This window comes from Danio rerio, chromosome 14 (assembly GCF_049306965.1).
Source record: "Danio rerio strain Tuebingen ecotype United States chromosome 14, GRCz12tu, whole genome shotgun sequence".
Lineage (NCBI taxonomy): Eukaryota > Metazoa > Chordata > Actinopteri > Cypriniformes > Danionidae > Danio > Danio rerio.
Window position 1 is genome coordinate 37555002 of NC_133189.1, and position 25048 is coordinate 37580049.

General features: G+C 36.5%; 1 protein-coding gene across 4 annotated transcripts in view; it reads right to left on the reverse strand.

The window, feature by feature from the left end:
* Positions 1–25048, reverse strand: part of kdrl (kinase insert domain receptor like) — a 62563-nt gene that overhangs the window by 25281 nt on the left and 12234 nt on the right. For 3 of the 4 annotated variants that reach the window (XR_012389621.1, NM_131472.1, XM_073921687.1), the window contains 17 exon segments: positions 24726–24822; positions 21963–22159; positions 18647–18771; positions 17326–17488; positions 17042–17178; positions 16731–16902; positions 16536–16653; positions 16222–16391; positions 13889–14045; positions 12356–12464; positions 8555–8663; positions 6634–6921; positions 6024–6170; positions 5724–5852; positions 4491–4597; positions 3779–3914; positions 3117–3221 (listed from right to left, as the gene is read on the reverse strand). Coding sequence is in view for 3 of the 4 variants with exons in the window: in NM_131472.1 (NP_571547.1) it covers positions 3117–3221; positions 3779–3914; positions 4491–4597; positions 5724–5852; positions 6024–6170; positions 6634–6921; positions 8555–8663; positions 12356–12464; positions 13889–14045; positions 16222–16391; positions 16536–16653; positions 16731–16902; positions 17042–17178; positions 17326–17488; positions 18647–18771; positions 21963–22159; positions 24726–24822 (2466 nt within the window). In the remaining variant the exon portion in view is untranslated. 4 annotated transcript variants of the gene reach the window in all.

The window sequence follows — 25048 nt, forward strand, 5'->3', positions numbered from 1 at the left end:
AGGAAGTTGGAGGAGAGGATAAAAGGAAAAAACTAATTATTGCAATGTCCTGCGTGGTCGGAAAGGATTTTTGTTTGGATTGTTAGAAAAATGTTTGATTACATTGTGGTGTGTCTCAAGCATGCAAGGCTGACCATCATTTACTCGGGGTTTCTGCAGGTTTATCAATACTGAAGACGCTTTAATACCCCCTTTTAAGACCATTATAAATTAAATTTAAGAATTTTACAAGGCTAAACATTAAGGATTTTTGATAATGGACCAGTTGGGACAATTAAATTTTTCATTTTTTTTGCCTGCCACAAAAATCAAATGTAGCTATTTCTTAGCCACATGTTTTAAGGTGTCAACACAAGAAAACTCTAGTTGTATAATGTTTTTTTAACGTACATGTTTAGCTTTTTTAATGACAAGTTTTACATTGTTAAAAGTATATTTATTACAGAGAAATTACATGAATAATCATATATATATATATATATATATATATATATATATATATATATATATATATATATATATATATATATATATATATATATATAATCATGTAAAGGGAGATGTTGCTACGTTATTATCATGAGTAATTGTGTAACTGTTTATAGTTTAGGGATTTCAATTTGGAGAATTTTCTGTATCTCTTTGTAAAAAAAATTGAGATGGATTGTTGGTGATTGGACGGATCTCGGCCCGATTGGGTGGCTTTACTTGGATAGAGGAAATTTTAAACCTGTTTAAAATTATTTAAGGCCTACTACACAATATTTCAGTGAATTTAAGACTTTTTAAAACCCTGCAGACACCATGTTTACTGTAATTCTCATTTAAATGAGAGATTCACTGTCAATATTGTGACGAAAATGACCTTGTGCATGGGTACTTCTAGACAACCTGTCAGTTTGTCATTCTGTATTCAGAGCTCACAGTCAAAACTGAAAATTCTGTCATCATTTACTCAACCTTTACTTGTTTCAAACCCGTTTGACTTACTTTCAACAAGAAAAAAAAATATTTTGAAGAAAGCTGGAAATCTATAACCATGGACCTTCACATTTATCCTACTATGAAAGTCAATGGTGACAGGTTTTCAGCTTTCTTCAAAATATCTTCTTTTGTGTTCGACATAATACAAGAAGAAACTCATAAAACCATTTTCGACTCATAAAACTCATTTGAAACCACTTGAGGATAAAGTAAACAATGAGTCAGTTTTTGAGGTGAGTAATTGCTTTAAACAAATATCTTTTCCATTTAAACAACTAAATGAATTCAAGGTCTAACGATTTAACTAGCTCTATTGTGATTATGAAGTATTACACTATATGTGTGTGTTCTAAATAGTTTGAGCAGCGCTTTGATAATCAAGATAAACATCAAGTTCACACAGAGAAAAATCACAGGAAAGTATGAAGTTAAACTTCAAAGCCTGTCATTGTTTTTAAAGGAACCTTAAACAGACAACATAATGCACGCTATAAATTATGCTGTACAGATCAACATCTGGAGGCAACATTTTTATAATCCATCTAAAGGATCTAAATGAGAGAAACAGCACTTTACCAGTTTCTCAGTAGTTTGAACAAGGTTCTAGGGAAATTTGTGGTCAGGAACATAATCCTGGTGACCTCTTGAGGTCGTCGAGTCAGACTGGGGGGCTGTTGTTTTAACACGTCAGCTTTCCTGTGGTTTAGACCCATCAAAATGACATTGGAGAGCTATGTTCAACGTTGAGCAGTAATTTGAACATGATTCATACCAAAGACACCTCACAGTGACTTTTACTGAGAGGAATATTGGTGCTCCTAGTTTTAAAGTAGGGTATGGAATGAACTCAGCATGAAGTGTATTTACAATGTCAAACGAAGGACAGTCACCTTTTTTCCTTTGAATGTTAGATTTTTTAAATGTGAAAACAATCAAACAGTCATTGATTGATTGAAAAGGCTACATTATATCAAATGTGTGTAGACAATCGATTTAATAATTTGACAGGATTCAAATAAAGGGAACTGCTTTTTATTATCTGACCTGTGGTGCATGAGGAGACATCAATCTTTCCTTTCATTATATGATTAATGCGCAGGGAAGATTAATATAATGACATGAGAGGAAATGCGTATCTAAAACGTCGACAGATTTATCATCATCAAGAACAGACGAAACACCACCAGCAGAGCGGCGCTCATCACTCTGCCAGAAAACACCATCACTAAACAAACGCTACAGCCAGTTGACCAGACGGGGAGAGTTTAGATAAATACAGTCATGCTAGACCAAAATATTTGCTTTTCTTTAATGCATGACACAAACTCCACGTGTTGATTCAATATTGTGGGGTTACAGCAGAGATTTTTGGAAAATAGCAGTAAAATAATAGCAAATATCAACCAATTACAGAAGGTGAACCGTGCTGGTCCTGGTTCAGTGTGATCTAAGAAACATCTGTTCAGGGGTCACCGATAAATGCTACGTGAGTATTTGCACATTCAGTTCGCCTTCGTATGCTGTTTTCCAAGTTTTTATATCTGCGGATTATCACATTAATGCAGAATGCAATACCCCGAGCAGCTGCTAATTATCTTCATATGTACTCAAGACACACGTAACTAGAAGATTTGCAATGGACAGGCTTTGGTTTTTCGATCTCTGATTAGATATACAGGACTAATGTCTACAATACTGTTATAAAATACTTTGCATATGATTTTATTTTAGCAAATGTGGTATGTACTGTAATGTTGATCACATTCATCTAAGTACTTTAAGTTCTTGTACTGTGTTTCTCCTGATCTGCATTGTACTGTGGGGTCTAAAAGTCTGAAACCACAATCAGCAAGCTAAAAACTTCCACCGACTGAAAAACTAAAACTGGATAAACACAGACAGATTTATTTTTGCTTTCACTGAAGCATTCTTTGGATCACTCTCAAATTATGCTGAATAAGGTTTAACACAAACGTCTGAAGGTCTTTCAGCTCGATAGCTGCTGTCAATCATGGTACCAAACCATTAAATAAAAGTGACACATTTTCTTTCCACTTATCATTCCAACATTCATATGACTGATAATATACAATCACTTTTGGAGCCCACTAAAAATAACCTGTTACAGTTACCTTTCAGCATTTTCACAGCCACTGTTTTGCATGTTGAAATCTTGTCAATGCCAAATGCAGAGGCCTCTACAACTTTTCCAAATGCTCCATGGCCCAAAGTTTTACCTGTTAGAAAAAGAGAGAGAAAGAGAGTTTCTACATGAGTTTGCCATGTCCAGGGGGCTCATAAATCAGGCAGGATGCCCTGTCAGGAAAGATGTGAGGCTCTAATTAAAACAGCCTGCAGAGGCTGGGACTGCCTGACTGACCCTCTACTGAGAATTCATGGAGCAGTTAAGACTGAACGACAGAAGCTGATATCTAAAGGCATAACATTTTCTTCTGAAAACTTAGACAACCCTTATGCCCACCGTTTCAAACAATAGACCTGAGGATTAAGCCAATTAAAAATCAGAAAGAGCCAATTGTGTTGAACTATGTATGGATAAGTTTGCCTTTGTATGCTTTGGTACACACTTTACACATTGAGTCCCACAGAAGAGAAACTTCAATTTCTCATCAAATATTTACATATTTTATAGTTATTTACTCTTGGCAGCATCTTTGTATTTGTGTGTGTGTGTATGTGTGTGTGTTTTATTAGTTAAAAGCATTTTAAGAGAAACTTTGGTCTGAAATGAGAAAAAAAAAACAGTTTGAATATAAAGGATCTTTGAACTCACCGAGTCTGAGGCGATCTTGAGGAAACTCCCATTTGTTGCTGTCATATGGTAGACGGTCACACTGCTCATCGAGAGGCATCTGTTCAGGATCCATGATGATGGACAGGTACCCTGTCTTCAAATCTGCTGAACTTGGCTGGTAGAATAATAAAAAAATTGGCATTTTGTCATTCTTCCTACGTAGGTACACGGCTGTTCCGATGCTGATAATTCCTACTGTCAGAGCAAGAAAAATAAAACAGCAGAGCAACTCAAGAATGTCGGTTACATAAGCACTAGAGGACAGAAGCACATAAAGTCCTCATTCAAATGTTTGAAGTCGGACAGATTTGTATTTTTAACAGATTAATAATACTTTTATTTAGAAAAAGACGCTTAAGAACTATGAAATGAAAAAATGTACAAAATTTAAACCAGTTATTTTTAACACTGACACTAAGAAGAAATGTTTCTTAAGCAACAAATCAAAGACACTGGTGCAATGATACTGACCATTCAGATTTGCTGTCATAGAAATCCATTTTAAATGTATATATGCATACAATTATTTTATTTATTATACTACTACTTCACACTGCTGTTGTTTTTATTTTTAAAATATAATCAAATAAATTCATCAAAGTCATGATGAGCAACAAAAGTTTACTAACATCAAACTTTTGGACAGTTATGTAGAGAAATAGTTTAAGTACAATAACAGCAAAGTGCTTACCTTTCTTAATTTGCGGATAAAGAGAATGAGCATAATCCACAGGAATGTTGCTGCTGCTCCAGTCGACACCAAGATGATGACCTCAATATTTGGTTTACCATCTTCTCCTGTGTGCAGAAACAGCATGTTTTCAGCGAGAGAACCATATGTACTGTCTACCACATTCTAATGGATTAAAAATTACAAATTTTATTTGCCCATATAATCATGTTATTGTTATGGGGCAGTTTTGGCCTAATGGTTAGATAATTGAATTAGTAATTGAAAGGTATCTGAATTCCTATACTGAAATGAGGGCTAGAGTTTGTTTTAAGGGGTGCAGGGTAGAGATTTTTTTCATTCAGCTAGTCCATCTTTCAAACCCTCTGCGTCTTTAAAGAGATGTCTTATCAGTCATTAATGAACATCCTCAAAGACTACATAGAGGTCAACTCCCTTGTGAAAGCCAAGGACCCTGGTTTTAACTTCCAGGCCCCCATGATAAAACTCTGGAATTTGCATGGTATTTCTGGCAGCCTTAGTCCATCGTTCTCACTTGATAGTTATTCAAAGTTTGGCCAAAAAAGGCTATTTTATCCTGTTTACATTACTATATGGAAACTTGGAGAGCAGGGCTTGATGTTTTTGAAATATCTTTACAATGACTGACAGGATGTTCCAAAACAGGACAAATTGTACAGTCATTAGCTGATTAAAAGTGAAATTTTCACATATTGAACAGTCTGTAACAAAGACTTTCCCTAGCTCCCTTGTTGTCTATAAAAACATGTAGACTTTTATTAAATGCGAAGGATTTTTGTTAAAGATTATAGTAAGGAAAATCAAATGATGTGACATTTACATATGCTTCTGAGAGTTTTTTTCAGTTCTAAAAGACATAAAATGAAGAGCAGATATACGTTATAGAACATGAAAACCTTCTGTGTTCAAAAAGCCAAAAAACTATTCTGTCCTTTAAAGTCAGTACAAAGAAAATTGACTAATGTAAACTACATTCTTAGAAAGATAAAAAGATTTAGTATCTAGTCTCAAATACATTACGTATGCAAACATGAATTTGCTGGCTGCAGTTTATATATCAACCACAACTAATATCATGGTGCTAATAACAAGGGTTTCTGAATTCTATGTAGTCTGTAAAGTGCAAAATGTATGCTCTATTACATATGAACAAAGACTGATGAACAAAGAAAGCAAGGCAGGTCAATGGGTTGTCTTTATTCAACTACTCACCTACTACAGTAATGACCGCACTGGTTTTTGCCTCCCCTCCATCATTGCTAGCACGACATTCATAAATGCCCTCATCGTCCTTCTTCACCCTTTCAATAATTAGAGTGCCATCATCTTTTAGAGTGATTCCTGAAAACATTATTAAAAGAAAAATCAAACATTTACACCATACAAAATGGCACACTCCCAGGTCTGAAAAATCAAACATTTACACCATACAAAATGGTACAGTCCCAGGTCTAATGACATATCTACATTAAAAGTGACTATAAAATATCGCATTAATACATGTTGTCTCACCTGGTCCCTCTGTGACAGGAGTCTTGTCTTTGTACCATGTGATAAAGGGTGCTGGAACTCCATACGCCAAGCAGGCCAGTGTTAGGGTGCTGCTGCTGTTTACATCCTGATTGGTCAGATTCTGCATTAACCAGGGCCCTTGCCTCTCTGAGTCAGAAAACGGATAGTTGCACATTGTTCACACAATAAATGTGAGTAATTGATGTACCAGGGAGAATTTCATGACAACTAGTACATTGTTTTAGTCCATGCTGCCAAAATATTTCAATCAAATATTTCAGAAATTATTAGACATGTGTCTTGGATTAGAAAATGTTTTTAATTTATTATAAATAAATATAAGGTAATAATCGTCTTTAGTATTGCCTTGCTTTATTCGAATAATGCTAGCTATAAAGAAACTACAGGCTACTGATATAATACTACAAGTATAACGACAACAATAACAATACTACTACTACTACCACTACTACTACTAATAATAATAATGCAGTGAAATATGTACATATTCACTGATCAGTCCTAGGTCATGTCATATGATTTAGATTGCTGCTTAAATAAAGACAACTCTGTTTACAAATCTGTTTGGCGCTTGATATATAAAACTCACCATCAATAGTCAAAGCAGATGTTACATTGACCACTTTATTGGTGTTGATGTTTAAAGCCTGGCACTCATAGCCGAGTGTATGGTTTCTGGAAACATTGGGCAGCTTGATTGACAAAGATATAGTGTAGGGCTCAATCCGCAGAGTGGTTTCATCTTTGGGCACCTTATAGCCCAGAGGATCATACCAAGTCAGCCTATCGTAGAGGTATCTTGTGCCTCTGCAAGTCAATGTAATGTCATCTCCAGCAACCGCAGTGGAGGGCTCAATCTCAAAAGGCTGTGGGTGATCTAGTAAAGATAAAAGAGAATAAGACAATTAAGGAAGGAGATGAATTGACATGTCATTACACACAATATATTCACTGTGTACTATTCATGCATAATCTGCAATCGGCAAGCAGACAAAGCATGACTAACTCACAAAACATATGGCTCATAAGAGACCTGAAACTACACTATAGACGTACTGTTGAAAGACAATGTCGTTCTCTGGCCCACACTACAAACGCCAAGCTGCGCACACTGCAATGCCAGGAATGTCAAATTTGCAGTTATTTCCTGTTTCATCACTCCTAATTGGAAGCACGTTGTTGGCGAATGGCGGCAGCGATGGCTGACCTGGAGCATTACAATAGGAACCAGGCTAAGGCCAGACCTCAAGGGAACCACTGAAACGCTTGTTTATTCACAGCAATATACGTCCCACCAGAGGAGACAGCTGTTATTACTATTTCATCTCTTCGACCAGCATTCCTGCGCACAAAGTCATCTTCACCTCTTGCATAGCACAGAATATTCTCCAGGGTTTTTGGTTCTTTTCTGGAAACGTGCCACTTGACATCCACCATTTTATCTCCTGTCTTCATTTTTATTGCACAGTTCTAATTTTTTTATGCCTCTCCAAACCTCGGCTGCTGTTTACCGCAGCTCATTTTTTCTCATCATTCTAATCTAAGCAGCTTTGAAAAGTCTGACAGCCGACACACTCTTCATTACATAACTGGGTGAATGGGTTTCTCATTTCAGAAACATTTGACCCTGGTCAGCGACAAATAAAAGTGATTCATTTTAAAACAGGAATTGGCATATTAGTGCCTGAGTCCAATCCAGAGTGGAGCAGAAGAACAGGAACTACATTTGCATGTTTTTGCCTAGAGTGAGGAACTTTTATTTTAACACCAATACTGCTAAACACCAATACTTTTTTTTTACCTATCTCCAATATTTCCACCCGTGTTCTCCAACCCTTATAATTGTCATGCCCCCCATAAATAATTTTCAAGATTTGTCCATCAGGTTCTGCTGTCGTTTGTTGCCTAAGTATGCTTTATAAAATTTTAGTCTTTTAAGTATTTACTGCTATGCCCTAACTAGTGAAATTTGTATAAAAAAGGGAACTGACTATTTTAAGGCAGTGTTTGGGAACTGATCAGCAATATTTTAAGGAATTATACCTTAATTTTTAAAAAAAAGCAAATGATTATGCTTAACCTTTATGTCACATACAGCAGTCACCCACTTTTACAATTGCTGCTACGCCACTGTACTAAGGTGGCCGAGAGATACAAACAAAGACCACCAATCACTTTACTGAGCAACAGTCACAGCATAATAACACATCCATATCTCAGCAGGATCCGTCATGTTTTTTAATCCACTAGAAACATTTCCGTTGTGTTACGTGAATATTTGCAAGTGTTGTGATCAATTTGCTGCGCGTTTCTTTACCTGTTTGTGTTGTGACTAATTTACAACAAGTGTACTGTCAAATTGATGAAGATGCTCTCGACCACCGTACTGTACCCCTCTCATACTTTTACTATGAAACAATCAAATCAATCAAATCAGACCATCTATATGCCACAAAACCACAAATAACATGTGACATTAACGTTCAGTACATATAAAATGACTAACATACCATCCACATAAAAAGGGATTCTCATGGTCCGGTTGCCAAGTTCATTCCTTGCTGTACAGGAGTAGACCCCAGACACATTAGCTGTTTTCACCACCAGGGTACTTATAGTCTAAGAGGATGAGAAAAGATTATTAGAAGTGTTAATCAAAATATTCTTTAACCCGTAATAACACAACTTTTCACATCTCATAAATCACAGAAGGCATGTCCACGTCCCATGTAATTTCCTCATACACATTTAAAATGCCAGGCTTAATATTGTTACCATTCAACTGGAACTCATTAATAGCCTAAGTAGACATAATAATGATGCAGGTTTTTGGCACAAAACCAGATTACTGGGCTCTGTTTTCAGTTTCAAACTACATCTGTTTTCTTGGCCGTCACATCAAAGGTATGAAACACTCTGGGTGTATTTCTGGAGCAATATACCCATTTATCAGTTTACTTCCTGGGGTTCACAGACTGTTTATAAGACTTATTTGAAACTGAAGAAATACAGCGTTGGCTCTGAACAACAGGTATTTTAATTGTTTTTCTGTTTTAGTTTGTAAAGATGTACAACACTCATATTTAATGCAAAAGAATTTTTTACAAAGCTTAGAATTTCTCTTGTACACAACGTTATACTGTTGAACAGACTGAAATGAGGTGTGGAGTTTGGTTAATGTAAATCTGTGGAGCTGATGTAGTGCAATGGCATGTCGTTGTTTAGTCTTACATGAAGCCGATTTTTTTAATTGGCACACTGCACAAAAATATACATGAGAAAGCAGGCATGTTTCCATCTATTTGCCTTACCAATCTATTTTAACTAGGCATTGAAATATTGGTCTGAAATTCAATTGATCAACACAATGTTCACCAGGCTCAACCTGTAATGACATTACACATTAAAGTACATCAAGCTTTTCTAATCATTTCTCTGATGACCTTGTCAGCAATTTAGAGTGACCTTCCTACTTTGTCTTTAAGTGGCCATTTCTCATTCTATGGTTAAAAGGCACCATTTGAGATGGACCATACCAGCCTGTTGTTCACAGAGCTGGAAAATTTATATGAGGTGACAGAAAGGAATTCGCTCTAAACAAATCCAACCCTTTTAAACAGGCCTTGTTATCACTGACCACTGTGCTTTACCCCTGCCAAGCATCATCTATTTGTCACAAGAGCCTGTAAATGCAGCTAAACTCAAAATTTACACCTATTCCGTAGTGAGAGCGGACCTCCTTGCACAAGGGAGGCTAGGCATGATTGGTTTTAAATGACATTCCTACTGTGAGAATATACTGTGTCGCATAAATCTCGCTGTGAGAAAAAGCATATTTCTTTACGCTGCACCAGACTATAGTTTATACTTTGTGATTGTGACTTAAAATCATTCATAGCTTAGAGCTGATGGTTTGCATTTGGTTTATTGCAGTTGCATGCATGCTTGACCTCAAAGTACAGTCACAATGAAGTTTAGAGGAATGCTAAAAATGAAAACCTGCGCTTCATTAGGTTTAGGTTGAGTGGTTTCAGTAATAAGGACTCCTGGGATGTTTTCCATAATGTCGGCAGTGTTCACTGTAACATTTGGCAGCACATGCAAAGGATGACAGAGTGACAGATATAAGAGCTTTGACAGCAACTACACTCAATCTAGAAGTGGGGATTCATTCCCGGGGTGATAAGGTCAAATTAAATTAGGCACTTGGTGAACTTGGTGTCTGCAAAGCTTACATTTTTTAAGATTTGAAGGGACTGCAATGACTGCCCTGTGCGTGTTCAAAGTCATCTTATGTGTTTAAAAACAAGCGCCAAACAATCAACATTCAGTGCATGAACAGTCCTGGGAGAAACTTCTGTTTATGATGATTTTACTGGCTTCATTGCAATTGACTGATATATCAGTATAAACTGTGCCCTGAGGCACCACTCAAAGCAGCAGCTGCCCTGTTTACTGGCCTCTGTTCTCCACTGAAGGTGACTGAAGCGTGATATAATTCACAGCAGAGCTAAATGAGCCTCAGCTATTAGAGAGAACACACACATGGTCACTCGCATGTGCACAATGAATGCCATTCCTCACAAATCTGTTGGCACTTTAGCCAAAAAGACTACCGAGGCAGCACAATTGAAACATAACACAGATTGTTGCCTCTTTGAAGTTTTTTTTTATTATATTGAGATCAGTTTTCTCAAAATGTTTCTAGAAGGGCAATTTGGTTCTGTGAATGTTCAATGGAAGTTATGAGTTTTAAATGGAAGACAGATGTATGCAGTACATCCGATTTTGTTTCCTATGATTCTTCTCTTCTCTACAAATCAGCATTTTCTTGCATGAAATTATAAGCTGCCTGCAGTATTTTGAGGTAAATTATTTTGCTCCAAAATAAGGCTGAATGAATCATTAATCTGGATTAGCAACCTAGATTCGATGTTATGTAAAAGCTTTGGTTTTATGAGTGACTTGCAAGCATAAAACTAATAATTTTACAATGAATTATTCTATTTACAGTCTACAGTCATTTATAGTCAGTTTACAGTGCATTTTTGCGCTTATTCTGACAGGACAGAGTGATGACAGGAAGTTTCACATAGGTGAAAGAGAGAGGTATAGGATTAAGAAAGGTCCACAAGTCAGGACTTAAACTTGGGATGCCCACAACCAGGCATGGGCCGGCATAAGATTCTGACGGTATGATAACCTTGGATAAAAATACCACAGTTACACTGTATTTTGAATAATGCTCCAAAATACATTCTTATTAAATGTCTGGGTAAAAAACATAATTTTTTTCCCTTTAACACAATTTTGGAGCAGTAAACATGTCAGGCTAAATAGTTAAAATGAATCATTGACTTCTGCTGTCTTTATAAGTTTCAAAAACACTGATTTCTTTATCATTTAAAACGGCATCTTTGTATACTTTTTTCTGCTGGAGATACTTTTTTCATAAAAAAATGTAAATACAAAAATAACAGTATAGCATTACATTTAAGTGGTTTTAAAACCTTGTCTTGCAACGCAGTGGCGCAGTAAGTAGTGCTTTTTTATGGTGTCAGTATGGCAGACATTTTTTAGGTCTTCTAGACATTATCATAATACAGTGACACTTAGAGATGCAACAATAGCATCACTCGATCAGTCGAAACTACTGATTCACATGCAGGAACACATGCTTTTGATTGTTCACGTCTAGTCCCGCATAAGCCTACAATAGATTCACCAATCAAATTATTTCTAACTTGCTATAAATAACCAGAGTTTCTTATCTCAGTATCTTCATTTTGAAGAATCCCGACAACCCACCCCTACTCCCTCTCTTTTCTAGATTGGGAGACACGGCAGCCCAGTTATTAGCACTGTTGTCTCACAGCAATGTCTCAGGTTAAAGAACCTACTAAACCAGTCAACATTTCTGTGCAGAGTTTGCTCGTTCTCCCCATGCTTGTGGGGGATTTTCCTCTGGTTCTCCAGTTTCTTTCCACAGTCCAAAAAATACGCAACCTAAGTAAATTAAACATACCAAATTGACATGACTTAGCAAGCCGTATAACTCTCCCTAGCCATCCTTATATTTGTCATTAGTCAGGGGAGTTCATCGAGATCTACCTGAGCTCAAACTCCCCTCTCTTCCTGTGAATGGAAGGGAGCCCAAGGCTCGAGAATTATTACCAATGATTAAGGATTATTACCAAACAAGCTTAAACTCTTGAATGTATAAACACAACTAATAGGGGAAAATACTAAGTACATCTTTGAGGGCAGAAACTTTTACTAATAAATGATAAAATAATGCACATAATACATACCCGGTTTTTACTTTTTAACAATCCAACCTTGCTGTTTACATCCTTTATCGGATTTTGAGGAAAATCATCAACGTTTTCAATGGGAAGAGGATCAGTGTAAAGTTTGCATCTACCAGACAAAAAAAGAAGAATAGATGAACATTTAGAGAAATCATAATAGTCAAACAGAAAATGAGTCTTTCTTTTGAAAAAAAAAAAGCAAACTTTTGAGCAATGAGTAAATTAATGTCGTTCAGATACATTTATATTTTGCCACTGAAGACAAAGCTTCACAGACCATGATGATTTTTTTTCCTGAATTTGAACACCATGTACAGCAAATCATGTGTTTTATGCCTTGAATCCACAGGACAGCAAGACCTGTTTTGCATCAATCTGAGTGGAGGAACAATTGGATTAATGAGAGTCGAGGTTGGAGAGGAAACCACAGCGTGACAGGAAGGGCTGAATCATGCGTCACTGTTCAAAGGAAACACCCCCACACTCTGGACGGCTGAGATAAGGCTGATCCCAGACCTCCATGGTCAACAAGGGACAACTGATAACTTCTTACTGCTCCTTGATTAAGAAGACCTCAGAGAGATCACCTTCATGAGCGCAATACTGAGATCTCTAATGCTGGACCCTTCCAACAAAACACTGATTTAATGGACACTTAATGGCTATGTACACATCTCATCTAAAATATGACCAAAGAGGGGATTCACTCCCCTAACTATCAAAAAATGTGTCCAGTTTCTCTTTTAGTTGCTGCTACAAAAAAAATATTTATTTCAAATAGGTAAAATAAAAGTAGAATGGTTTTCTTCTAACTAGTGCATTGCAATTAACCTCAAATGCTCCCTGTTGAAAATCAGGTCTTCTCACCATCTATATTATGAGCTGTTGTGTTTGCTGCCATCGCTGATTATATTTCAAACAGCCAAAGTGGTATTTTGGCACTGTGGTACAAAGCCTGAAGTATTTTTGTCGCAAATTTGGCAGCACTCTTCGACAAATAATTACTCTCAATTACGAGAAACTCTTGTCATGACACACTAGTTTAGGGGACATCTGCAGCGGTCATAAAAGTTCACTAAAAGCCTGGCATTTACGCAGGGATACTCTTGCTTTCAGCACAATCCAAGCTTGGGGAATGAAACTAATAAATTGTCCTTGCATTTACAGAGCCAATAACTGCAAAACGTAGCTCTGGGGCTATTTTTCATCGATAAGCATACTTTATTTTGGACCCGTGTCAAGGAAACGGATGCAGATCACTTGAATAATGAGAGCTGTGGGTAAAAGCCAGCCTTCATCATTTATGTTAACACCTCAGCAAGAAATGACATCTGCTATGCAGGAGTACGACAACTGTTTATGGAGCCACAAACCCAAATTTGTGGAAATTACAAGAATAAACACCCCATATTTCTGCGTTGACACAATTTCCTTTGTTTATAAGTTGTACAATCTTTATCTGTTAGAATACCAATTAGATCTAGCATATGAAATCAGAAAATAAACAGTAAATGTGAACATTGATTGACCTACTCTGTAAGATTAGCACTGGGGTCACATGGCTGCCAAAACCAGGTAATGTTCGGCATGGGAATACCAAATGCAGTGCAGGTGAGCTTGTGCCTCTGGTCATATCTGAAGGTCTGGGGACCTGCTGGAGCCACATCCTCTTCAAAGATCTTTGGCTTCACTGTGTGCATATACAGAACATTAGTCTTTTAAATAGTCAGTCTCAGGTAATAATACAGATCATTCACACATGATTTAAAAAAAATCACCTTATAACTCCAATTAGGATGAGTAAGAATATTCATGTTTACACAAACTTTAAGAAGAATAAGAGCACTATTGCTTTTACTGACCATTAAAGCAGTGCATCTGTTCTCATGAAACATCAAGTTTGAATATTTCAGCATTCGATGAATGATGCCTAAAATAGTTTCTTAATTGCAACCAGAAATCTCTGAATGCTGTTTCTGTTGTTTTTGACCTTGGTTTTGCTTTTGGGTCTGTAATGATGTCATTTACTGGAGTTCAGGTTGAGGACAGAAAAGCATTGAAATAAATATTTTATATTAGACCAGAAGCGACACGATGGCTCAGTGGTTAGCACTGTCACCTCACAGCATGAAGGTCGCTGGTCTGAGCCCCGGCTGGGTCAGTTAGCCTTTCTGTGTGGAGTTTGCATGTTCTCCCCATGTTCACGAGGGTTTCCTCTGGGTGCTCCAATTTCCCCCACAGTCCAAAGACATGCGCTATAGGTGAATTGAATGAATAAACGAATAAAAGGGTTTCCCAGTACTGGGTTGCAGCTGGAGGAGCAATTATTCTGCTGTGTAAAAATATGCTGGATAAGTTGCTGGTTCATTCCACTGAACTAAAGGGACTAAGCTGAAGGAAAATGAATCAAAATAAAACCCTACTTGTGAACAACTTTGGAGTGGCAGGTTTCCAAAATGTGAGGGTAAATCTGGGCAGCACATTGCTATAATCTCAGCTCTGACACCACATACCAGAGATGAGAAAAGCAAAATAGTTAACAGGCTGGCTCACCAGTTCTCTTACTTCCTGTGATATGTTCTGTGAGTTCCCATGTTCAAAACAATAAATAAATGGTAAAGAATTTCACTGGGGGGCGGCACAGTGGCTCAGTGGTTAGCACTGTCACCTCACAGCAAGAAGGTTGCTGGTTCGAGTCGCGGCTGGACCAGTTGGTGTCTCTGTGTAAAGTCTGCATGTTCTGCATGTTTATGGGGATTTCCTTCAGGTGCTCTGAGTGTATGAGTGTGTGTGTGTGTGTGTGTGTGTGAATGAGTGTGAAGGGATGCAGTTAGAAGGCATTTGATGGATAAATCATATGCTGGAATGGTTGGCGGTATATTCCGTTGTAGCAACCCCTGATAAGCTGGGACTAAGCCAAAGGAAAATGAATGAATGAATTTCACTGGGTTTGCTCACATATAATAAATAAATTAATTATTTCATTCATTCATTCATTCATTTTCTTGTCGGCTTAGTCCCTTTATTAATCCCGGGTTGCCACAGCGAAATGAACCGCCAACTTATCCAGCAAGTTTTTACGCAGCGGATGCCCTTCCAGCTCACAATCTCTTGGGAAACATCCACACACACATTCACACACACTCTCATACACTACGGACAATTTAGCCTACCCAATTCACCTGTACCACATGTTTTTTGACTGTGGGGGAAACCGGAGCACCTGGAGGAAATCCACGCAAAGGCAAGGAGAACACAGAAACCCCAACTGAGCCAAGGTTCGAACCAGCGACCCAGCGACCTTCTTGCTGTCAAGCGACAGCACTACCTACTGCGCCATTACCTCGCCCTAAATTAATTATTTCTATTTTGATTTCTCAATTTCTCAAATGATTATAGTCTGCATATTTGCTTAAAACTGTGTACAAATTTAAAGCAATATGAAAGTTTGCTGATGGAAGGAAATATTGAAATATATAGCTTTAAGATATAAAATACAAACTGAAGCACAGATAAACGAATATGTCATGGTTTTTAAAGTATAAAACAAAATTCAAAGAGCAAACAAACAATAGTTGAACATTTCAGAAATCCATTAATGATTATTTGTGTTTAGCTATGGCATCTCTATTAAACCTACATGTGTTAAATCCAATTCCTGCAGAGCTGCATGATTTAGCTTTAACCTTAAACACACCTGATCAAATGAATCCTTCAGGCTTGTTTGAAGGCTACAGGTAAGTGTGGTAAAGCAGGGTACAAACTAAACTATGCAGAGCTTGGCCCTCCAGGAACTGTTTTTGACACAAGAGACTGGTAATCTATATTCCATGATGTGCTGTTCTTATTGTTTTTCACGGCATTACCTCTGACTTCAAGCTTGTAACTGATGTTTCTGTAGAGACCCCTCTCCTGGTTTGACAGAGCGATAGTGAAAATCCCAGCATCCTTCTGCCTCACTTGTTTTATGGTCAGGTTGTAGCCTGCAGTTTCGTAACATGTGGAATTTTCAGAAATGGCCACTCCATCTTTGTACCTATACAAATTGACAGCAAAATGATATGATAAATCTAAATCGATTACTGTTAGCTGCTTATGCATGACAACATATTTAGCATGAATCCTTGTTGTGGTTTCTTAGTCATATCTTTTGCTCTTATAATGCAAAGCACAAACTTACCACAAGACTCTGTCGGGCGCAGGAACAGCATTGACCCGAGGCTCAAACTGCACCCTTCTACCTTCTACAGTAGAGGTGAATTTACGTTTATTATGAGTAACATTGAGGAATGGATGTTCTGTAGAGAGAAAAATCTATTAAATCAATTTAAACTGATAGCAACAGTGTGTTATTGCAGTGTCACAACATCCTCACCATAAACAATAACTTTGGTTGACATTTGAAGCTTTTTAAATTCAATTGATCCTGTGCACGTGTATGTGCCCTTGTCCTCCATTGTCACATTAGGCACGATTAATGCTTTAGACATCACCATAATCTGGGCAAGTTGGACCGGTGTGGTGCTAAAATGGTGAGGACGATTGATCTGCAAACACAGAGGATTAATATCAGATCAAGCCTTACAAAACTGATTTGAATCAATTTCAAATCAGATGACTGATGAACGTGTAGTGTAGTCATCTAGTTAAAACTCTGCATCTTTAGAAAGGCTCTCAGTTACTCACCCGCTCCTTATGAAACTCCCACTCAAAGTGAATCCTGCCATTGTAAGTGGTCTCTGCAGAGCAGTTGAGGATGAGGGTGTCACCGACAAGTACTCTTGGTCTTTCTGGTTCGATGGCAAGGTTTTTAATTTCCATTGCTACAAAGAGAAAAGTACATTAATTCAGGTTACATCATGAAAAAAGCTTTTGTAAATTTACAATGTGATTGCATAACTAGGATTTTCCTCGTACTGTTAAGCGATTACCTTTTTTAGCTATGCATTTTAGCAATTAAAATGACTTACTTAGCCTTTTAAGTAGGTAGACTGATGAAAATTCTGCGTTATCCACCCTGGTCAAGCATGTAATTAGATGGTAGCTGTCATAAGGTTTTAAAGGGACCGTGAAACCTTTTTTTGGATCCCACTGTACCCCTCTTTTAACATCATCTGCCATAGGATTCATCTGCTGCAAAACAAGAGAGATTTTATATAACTTTATTGTGTGAAGCTTTAATGGCTGATGATTACTAGACAATCCAGTAATGAGCAAAACAGAACCAAGTCAACTGTATACACTATTTTGCTTCTTTTGTTTGTTCTGAGTCCAAGTGCCCTGCTAGAAAAGAAGGGAAGGAAGGATACAGGAAGGACGAATGCCACACATCTTCCAATGGCAGGAAGGTCACATAACTATCTGTGCCATCTGGCTTAGAAGTGTTTATCCATGGCAAAGAACAGTAAGAAATGACCATAGGCCTGTTACATGGCCACTGTAGAAAACACACTAATCTATAGATCTAATCTATAGATATTAATCTATACTGTAGATCTTGATATGACCTAAGTGGTTGTTAAAAGCAAACTTGATGGCCAATCTGATGTTATATAAAATAAAATGAAATAAATAAAATTGCATAAAAAATAAATCAAATAACAATAAAATAAAATAAATAAAATAGCGTAAAAATTAAATAAAAGAAAGAAAGAAAAATAACATAAAAATGAAATAAAATAAAATAAAAATAAATAAAATAGCATAAAAATAATAAATAAATAAATAAATAAATAAGATAGCATAATAAAAAATTAAATAAATAAAATGACATAAAAATAAAATAAAAAAATTATAAATTAATAAAAAAAAAAAAAATAAAATAAAATAAAAAAAATAATAATAAAAAAAATAAAAAAATAAAAAAAAAGGTAAGCTGGACTATTTTTTCCCCTGGTCTTCCTGGACATGATGCATAAAAAAGATGTTTTATTTATAGCCTAAGCTTCTATTTTGAGTGAAAAACAACAGCACAAAACTATCTTCCTGTTCTTACAGGAAGCAGACAGAGTGACTCCCGAGCCTCCTTGAGCTTCCCTGAGCATATGGCACACTGTCTCTATCTATATATGTAGGCTTAGGCTTTTGGATGGGTGTGAGAACCTCTGAGACGCTCAAGGTCCAATGCATTCTTCAATGTCAGATCATACAAAACAGTTTTTCATGCCATGGTTCCCAAGCCACAAAAAGCAGGTAAAACATTCATCTTCACCAAATGCAGCCTTAAATTATATGTGAATATATTTATGTTCAGTGAGTTCAAATACAGTGTTGCTAACATAAAATACTTACCGTCTCAAGGATAACGTTTTGGTTTGGGTATGTTGTTCTACAGGGGACCACAAAATATGGATCATTTCGATATGCAAAAAGCGGATGTGGTAAACTGTAAGCCTCCACAAATGGATGATGGGGATCTGTGATTTAAATATAACACAAGACAAAAATACAGTGAGTTCAAATTTATATACGAATCACAAAAACAGAGCTTCGTGAAATTTCCTGGACTGTTATTGAATTGTGAATTCTAGACTTTAAGCGATGCAGACCTGGATTAATTAAACATTCCAGATAAAGTCAGATCACTTTTCTTTTTAAACAGCAAACTTGACACAAGCCGCTGGATAAAGAAACTGAAACAGCTTGGCAGGAGGAGATGTTACTGTACAGCAATGCTGTGAGATTGGTGTGATTAAACAAACAAGATCTTGTGTGTGCTGACAGTGTCCATGTAATAAAATATGTTTTTTAAACAAATTTATCTCGCGTAAACATTGGAATTGCGTAGTGAGAGGAACCAGGGGACTATCAGGTATTAAAATGGCTGTAAGTGCAGCAGGCTTCAGAGGAGGAGGTCTGCTAAATAAAACAGCTGCTGAGCCAAATACTTGGTGAGCTTTGTTGTCATTTTCACAGCTAAAGTTATCACAGATCAGTTCTTTTTGGGACATACATTACCATTAAAAATTTTATGATCAGATTCTAACAAATGTTTTTGAAAAAAATAAATAAATAAAATTATGCTTGCACCAAGACCCATCAAAATACTGTAAAAGCAGAAATGTTCCTATATTAAAAATAAAGAAATTAAAGAAAAATGTATTCATGCAAATACAAAACTGACTTTTTGCAACTGTTTATGAAAGTGTTCAAGAAACATTTTTTTATAAGAAATGTCTATATAAAACAGATTCTTTGATTAATCTGATGTTTTATTTAGTTTGATTTATTCGACTTTTGCAACATAGTAGCCGACATGATCGATGATAGTATTCAAGAAACATTTTTTATCTAAGATAGAGAATTATTGAAATGGAATTTTTGAAGTGCTCTCTTGAGATGTTGAAGTTGCAATTATGACTGGATCCAACGCTTTTAATTCTGGGATTCTCTGAACAAATGCATTTGATTGTCAAATACGGAATATAAATTGCTCTCATACTGTTTAAAAACTGCCAAGAAGCTACTGCTACTATTTTGTAAAAAAAAAAGGACTCTACATGTACACTGTGGATTGGAGAATTGTTAGATTTGGAGCGAATTAGATATTGCTTGAAAAAAAAAAAACTCTGTGGAATATTACATAATTTTAGTAATGTTTTAATATGCTTTGTCATCATACTCTGTTGTTCAAACAGGTCTTCGTAAACAAGTTGGCTTGTTATGTAGGTGAGTTTTATATTTATTATTATGATTTTCATATTGTTTTTTCTTTTATTTTTTTGTTTGCTTTGCCTATTTTATTTGTGGACAAAATATGTACAACAGAGAATACTTTTCTTTTCCTTTTAATAAAACTTATTTGACATTTTTATAAGACATTTCTATATACAAAAACACAGATTCTTTGCTTAATCTGATGCTTTATTTATTCAACTTTTGCAACATTATAAATGTCTTTAATGTAACTTATGATTTACTAATTTATTGCTGAATAAAACTACTCAAATTAAATAATAAAAAGCTACTTAAAGTACTTCAGAAAAACCCTTATTGCACTTCCTTAAAACTTTTAACAGCTTAAACAGTTGTTGTGAGGCACAGGAAGACTCTAAGTAGCACGCCTAACAGGAAATTATCAAAACCTAGCCTTCCAGAACAATCCAACTCCGTTTCAACCTCTATAGACATCAGCTTAATATAAAAGGTTTCCTTTTTGTGTCACTGATTTTCTATTTCCAAGTGTTGTGACAGCTAGGTTCTGTCTTGCAGACACGGTCCACTTCTCAGGGATTCAAATCTTTTAATTGAGCGCTGTCTAGCTGCATAACTGCTAGCTCCATTGCCTAGCTAACTGGTCTAAGGTTTTGTTGTAGCTTCAGTGAGGTCTACAATGAGGTGAAGCCATTACTTCATTTATTTCTTGGAGTAGTTCCAAGCCCCATTTTAAATAGAGACCTCAAATTTCTCTTCTGGCACATAATTAGAAAAAGAAAAATGCAGTGGCCTCTTTATTCATCCAGTTGAGAAACCAAAATCCATGATGTACACTTCTGGGCAAAACAAAAGGACTCGGCCTAAGATGGGAAGGTAACAATTAGTATTTTATTATAGTAATTTAGTAAGAATTGCACATATTTACAAAATTATCTCAAAAATACAGAACAGCCTTTGTCTTTTCTTTAGGAGTGTGTTTGTAGTTCAGTTCTTATGGTCTGTCTGATCCATACCAAAACAGAAAAATTCTGCTTTTACCCATGGATTTGGGAGATATATATAAATATATAATAATATAATAAWWATATATATATATATATATATATATATATATATATATATATATATATATATATATATATATATATATATATATATATATATATATATATATATATATATATATATATATATATATATATATATATATATATATAAATAAAAGATAAATATATATATAAATTCACACACACACACACACACACACACACACACACACACACACATATATATATATAAAAATCTGGATTTTATTGGGATATACATTTTAAAACCGAACTTGCCAAGCATCAAAGCAATGCTGTGTGCTAATCTACATTCTTTCTGTGTGTGCATATCTGTATTTTAATCAGCTGAGTACTTGTAAATAGCTTATAAAATGGGTATATGAGTCAAAACAGTGCCAGAATGACTCTTTTTCTTTGGAGGTGCTAAACCCATCTTGTCATACAGGTAGGACTCATTCTATGGGTGCACACCAAGACACTAATAAACAACAGCAATCTCACGTACCCAACTGAACTGTGATAACAGAACTACCGGTAAACTACAATAGGTTCTCTTTAATTTAAGTGTGAATACACCAAATTATCAGGTATTATTATTTGTGGACAAACTTGGAGACAGCTTTATAAAGAAAAGAAAGCCAATGTTGTTCAAGCGAGTCAGTAAATAAAGGATTAAGACCAATTAATTTAAGACTAATTATTCCCTACAAGGTTCAAATCTAGAATAAGACCAGTCAAAAATACTTTGATACTATTCGTATTATATCAAAAAGTCTCTTTCATCAGATTGAAATAGCCCTTTGAGCTGTTTACCAACAGGAATCTTTATAAGAAGAAACTATTTTGGGTCAGTGCTAAAAATGTTAGTATTCCTAAAATCTTACCTTTAACAAAAACATATGTGGACACTTCATGATCGCTGGACTTCTTGTGACTGCATGAGTAGATGCCAGTGTCGTTGTGCCTCAAGTTGTGTATGACTAGCTTGCTGCAGTGCTTGTGCAGTCTCTCCTCACACGACTCAATGCGTACCGATGACACATTTCTGCTAGCCAGCCTCCAGTGCAGTGCAGTTGATCCTCTATTGGAAGTCACAACAAAAACAAAACATCACTTATAAACAAAACAATAAAAAAAAACATTTATTCATGACATAATTTACAGAACTAAATGACAAAATCATGAAACTTACCAGAAACCACACACAAACACATCCAGCAGCAATTTTTAGTTTACAAATTACAAACACAACCATAAAAGTTACCTAAACAAATCAAGTTCAGGTGATTTTGATTGACATACTAAGTAGCACTTCATAACTATTAATAAGGGTTTAAAAATCTGTTTAAAACAAATAGTTCCTCAACTGATAATAAAATCACTGGGTTAGTTCTAAGGCTAAGTGGTTAGCACTGTCACTGTGTGGAGTTTGCATGTTCTACCCATGTTAGTGTGGGTTTCCTCCAGGTGCTCCAGTTTCACCCACAGTCCAATAAACATGTGGTATAGGTGAATTGGGCAAACTAAATTGGACATTGTGAATTAATGTATATATTTGTAAATAAAGGAGCATATGGGTAATTCCCAGTGCTGGGTTGCGACCAGAAGAGCATCCGCCCATTCATTTTTGCTGTGGTTACCCCTGATTAACCACGGACTAAGCAGAAGAATTGCGAATGAGTGAAAAAAATCACTTGTGATTCACATCAGATTCCTATTCAATATTCCCAGGATATTCTGTTTATTTTTGGAACATTTTACATGTGAAGCTAGTGTCCGACTTTCACATGAGAACAGGTGTTTAGTGAATAAAGTGTCTAAATGACATGTTTGCTTTACCAAGGGAACATTAAACAGAGAATCCCAGTGGAGAATCAGACATTTCTCACATACCAGCACTGCTGCCACCAGACTGATGGGTCATGCAACTTCAGTCTCAAATCTCTGTCCAGAGCCAAAGACAGTATCAGCTTTTGGCTCACACATGGCCTTGTAGGGAAGCATTACATTAGTCAAGCTTCTTCAGAGTCAGCATTCCTGGCATGACTACAATAGTGTGCAATGATCTCTCGGAGTACTGTGTATGTTTCAGAAGCCTCTCAGTCCACTTTTCTCTCCAATAATTAGATATTTTGGGCCTATACTGGTTTTCTTGTTAGGCCCTTATCTCATGTCAAAACAAAAGCAGATGAGTTTATTTTTGAAGGATGATGGTGTGATATCAGCACATGTTTGAGATTTGACAGAAAAATGTAAAAATGTGGTATTTGAAAACTGTTGTCAGAGTGTGGTTTTACCAAGTTCATTTTTTTTTACTTTTTTCAGTCTGAATATTGAAGTGCTTACAGCATAACTTTAGTTAAATTTACATATTTTAACCTTGCACATACACTCACTAGCCACTTTATTATGTACACCTGTCCAACTGCTCGCAAATTTCTAATCAGCTAATCACATGGCAGCAACTTAATGCATTTAGGCATGTAGACATGGTCAAGACGATCTGCTGCAGTTCAAACCGAGCATTAGAATGGGGATGAAAGTTGATTTAGGGGACTGTGAACGTGGCAAGGTTGTTGGTGTCAGACGGGCTGATTTGAGTATTTCAAAAACTGCTGATCTACTGGGATTTTCATGCACAACCATCTCTAGGGTTTACAAAGAATGGTTTGGAAAAGAAAAAATATCTAGTGAGCAGCAGTTCTGTGGGTACAAATGCCTTGTTGATGCCAGTAGAGAATGGCCAGACTGGTTCAAACTGATAGAAAGGCAACAGTAATTCAAATAACCACTTGTTACAACCGAGGTATGCAGAAGAGCATCTATTAATTCACAACATGTAGAACCTTGAGGTGGATGGACTACAGCAGCAAAAGACAACACCACACCAGGTGCCACTTTGTCAGCTAAGAACAGGAAACTGAGGCTACGATTCGCAAAGGCTCACCAAAAATGGAAATAGAAGATTGGAAAATGTTGCCTGGTCTGATGAGTCTCGATTTCTGTTGCAACATTCGGATGGTAGGGTAAAAATTTGGCGTCAACCACATGAAAGCATGGATCCATCCTGCCTTGTATCAATGGTTCAGGCTGGTGGTAGTGTAATGGTGTGGCGAATATTTTCTTTGAACACTTTGGGCCCATTAATACCAATTAACATTGTGTCAACATTACAGCCTACCCGAGTATTGTTCCTGACCATGTCCATCCCTTTATGACCACATTGTACCCATCTTCTGATGGCTACTTCAAGCAGGATAACGCGCCATGTCATATAGCACGAATCATCACAGACTGGTTTCTTGGACATGACAATAAGTTCACTGTACTCGAATGGCCTCCACAGTCACCAGATCTCAATCTCATAGACCACCTTTGGGATGTGGTGTAATGGGAATTTGCATAATTGATGTGCAGCTCGCAAATCTGCAGCAACTGTGTGATGCTATCATGCCAATATAGACTAAAACCTCTGAGGAATATTTCCAGTACCTTGTTAAATCAATGCCACAATTAAGGGATTTCTGAAGGCAAAAGGGGGTCCAACCCGATACTAGTAAAGTGTACCTAATAAAGTGGCCATTGAACGTAGATGCACATTCTGCATTGGTTTGTGTGAGATGTGGGACAGTAGATGGATGCAGTACCTGCAAATGAGTGTGAGTGTCCCACCAACATGCTGAAGGTGTGTATCTCCATCAGGAAGCAGTTGTGGATCAGGCAGACGAGATCCCTCTACCAAACCTACAGAAAACAAATAATAGAACACATTACATCACAGGCACACTAACAACACAAACATTTACATACCTGAGATTTGGTTTGTTTAAAATCAAAGATCTTCACTGCCTGACTGAGATATGATATAAAGTTAAACTCCATTGTTCTCCACAATGTCTTTAAAATATGGAAATTTTACCACAGTATTTTCAATGGACTTGTGCTCCTGACGGTGCTTGTGTTTATACAA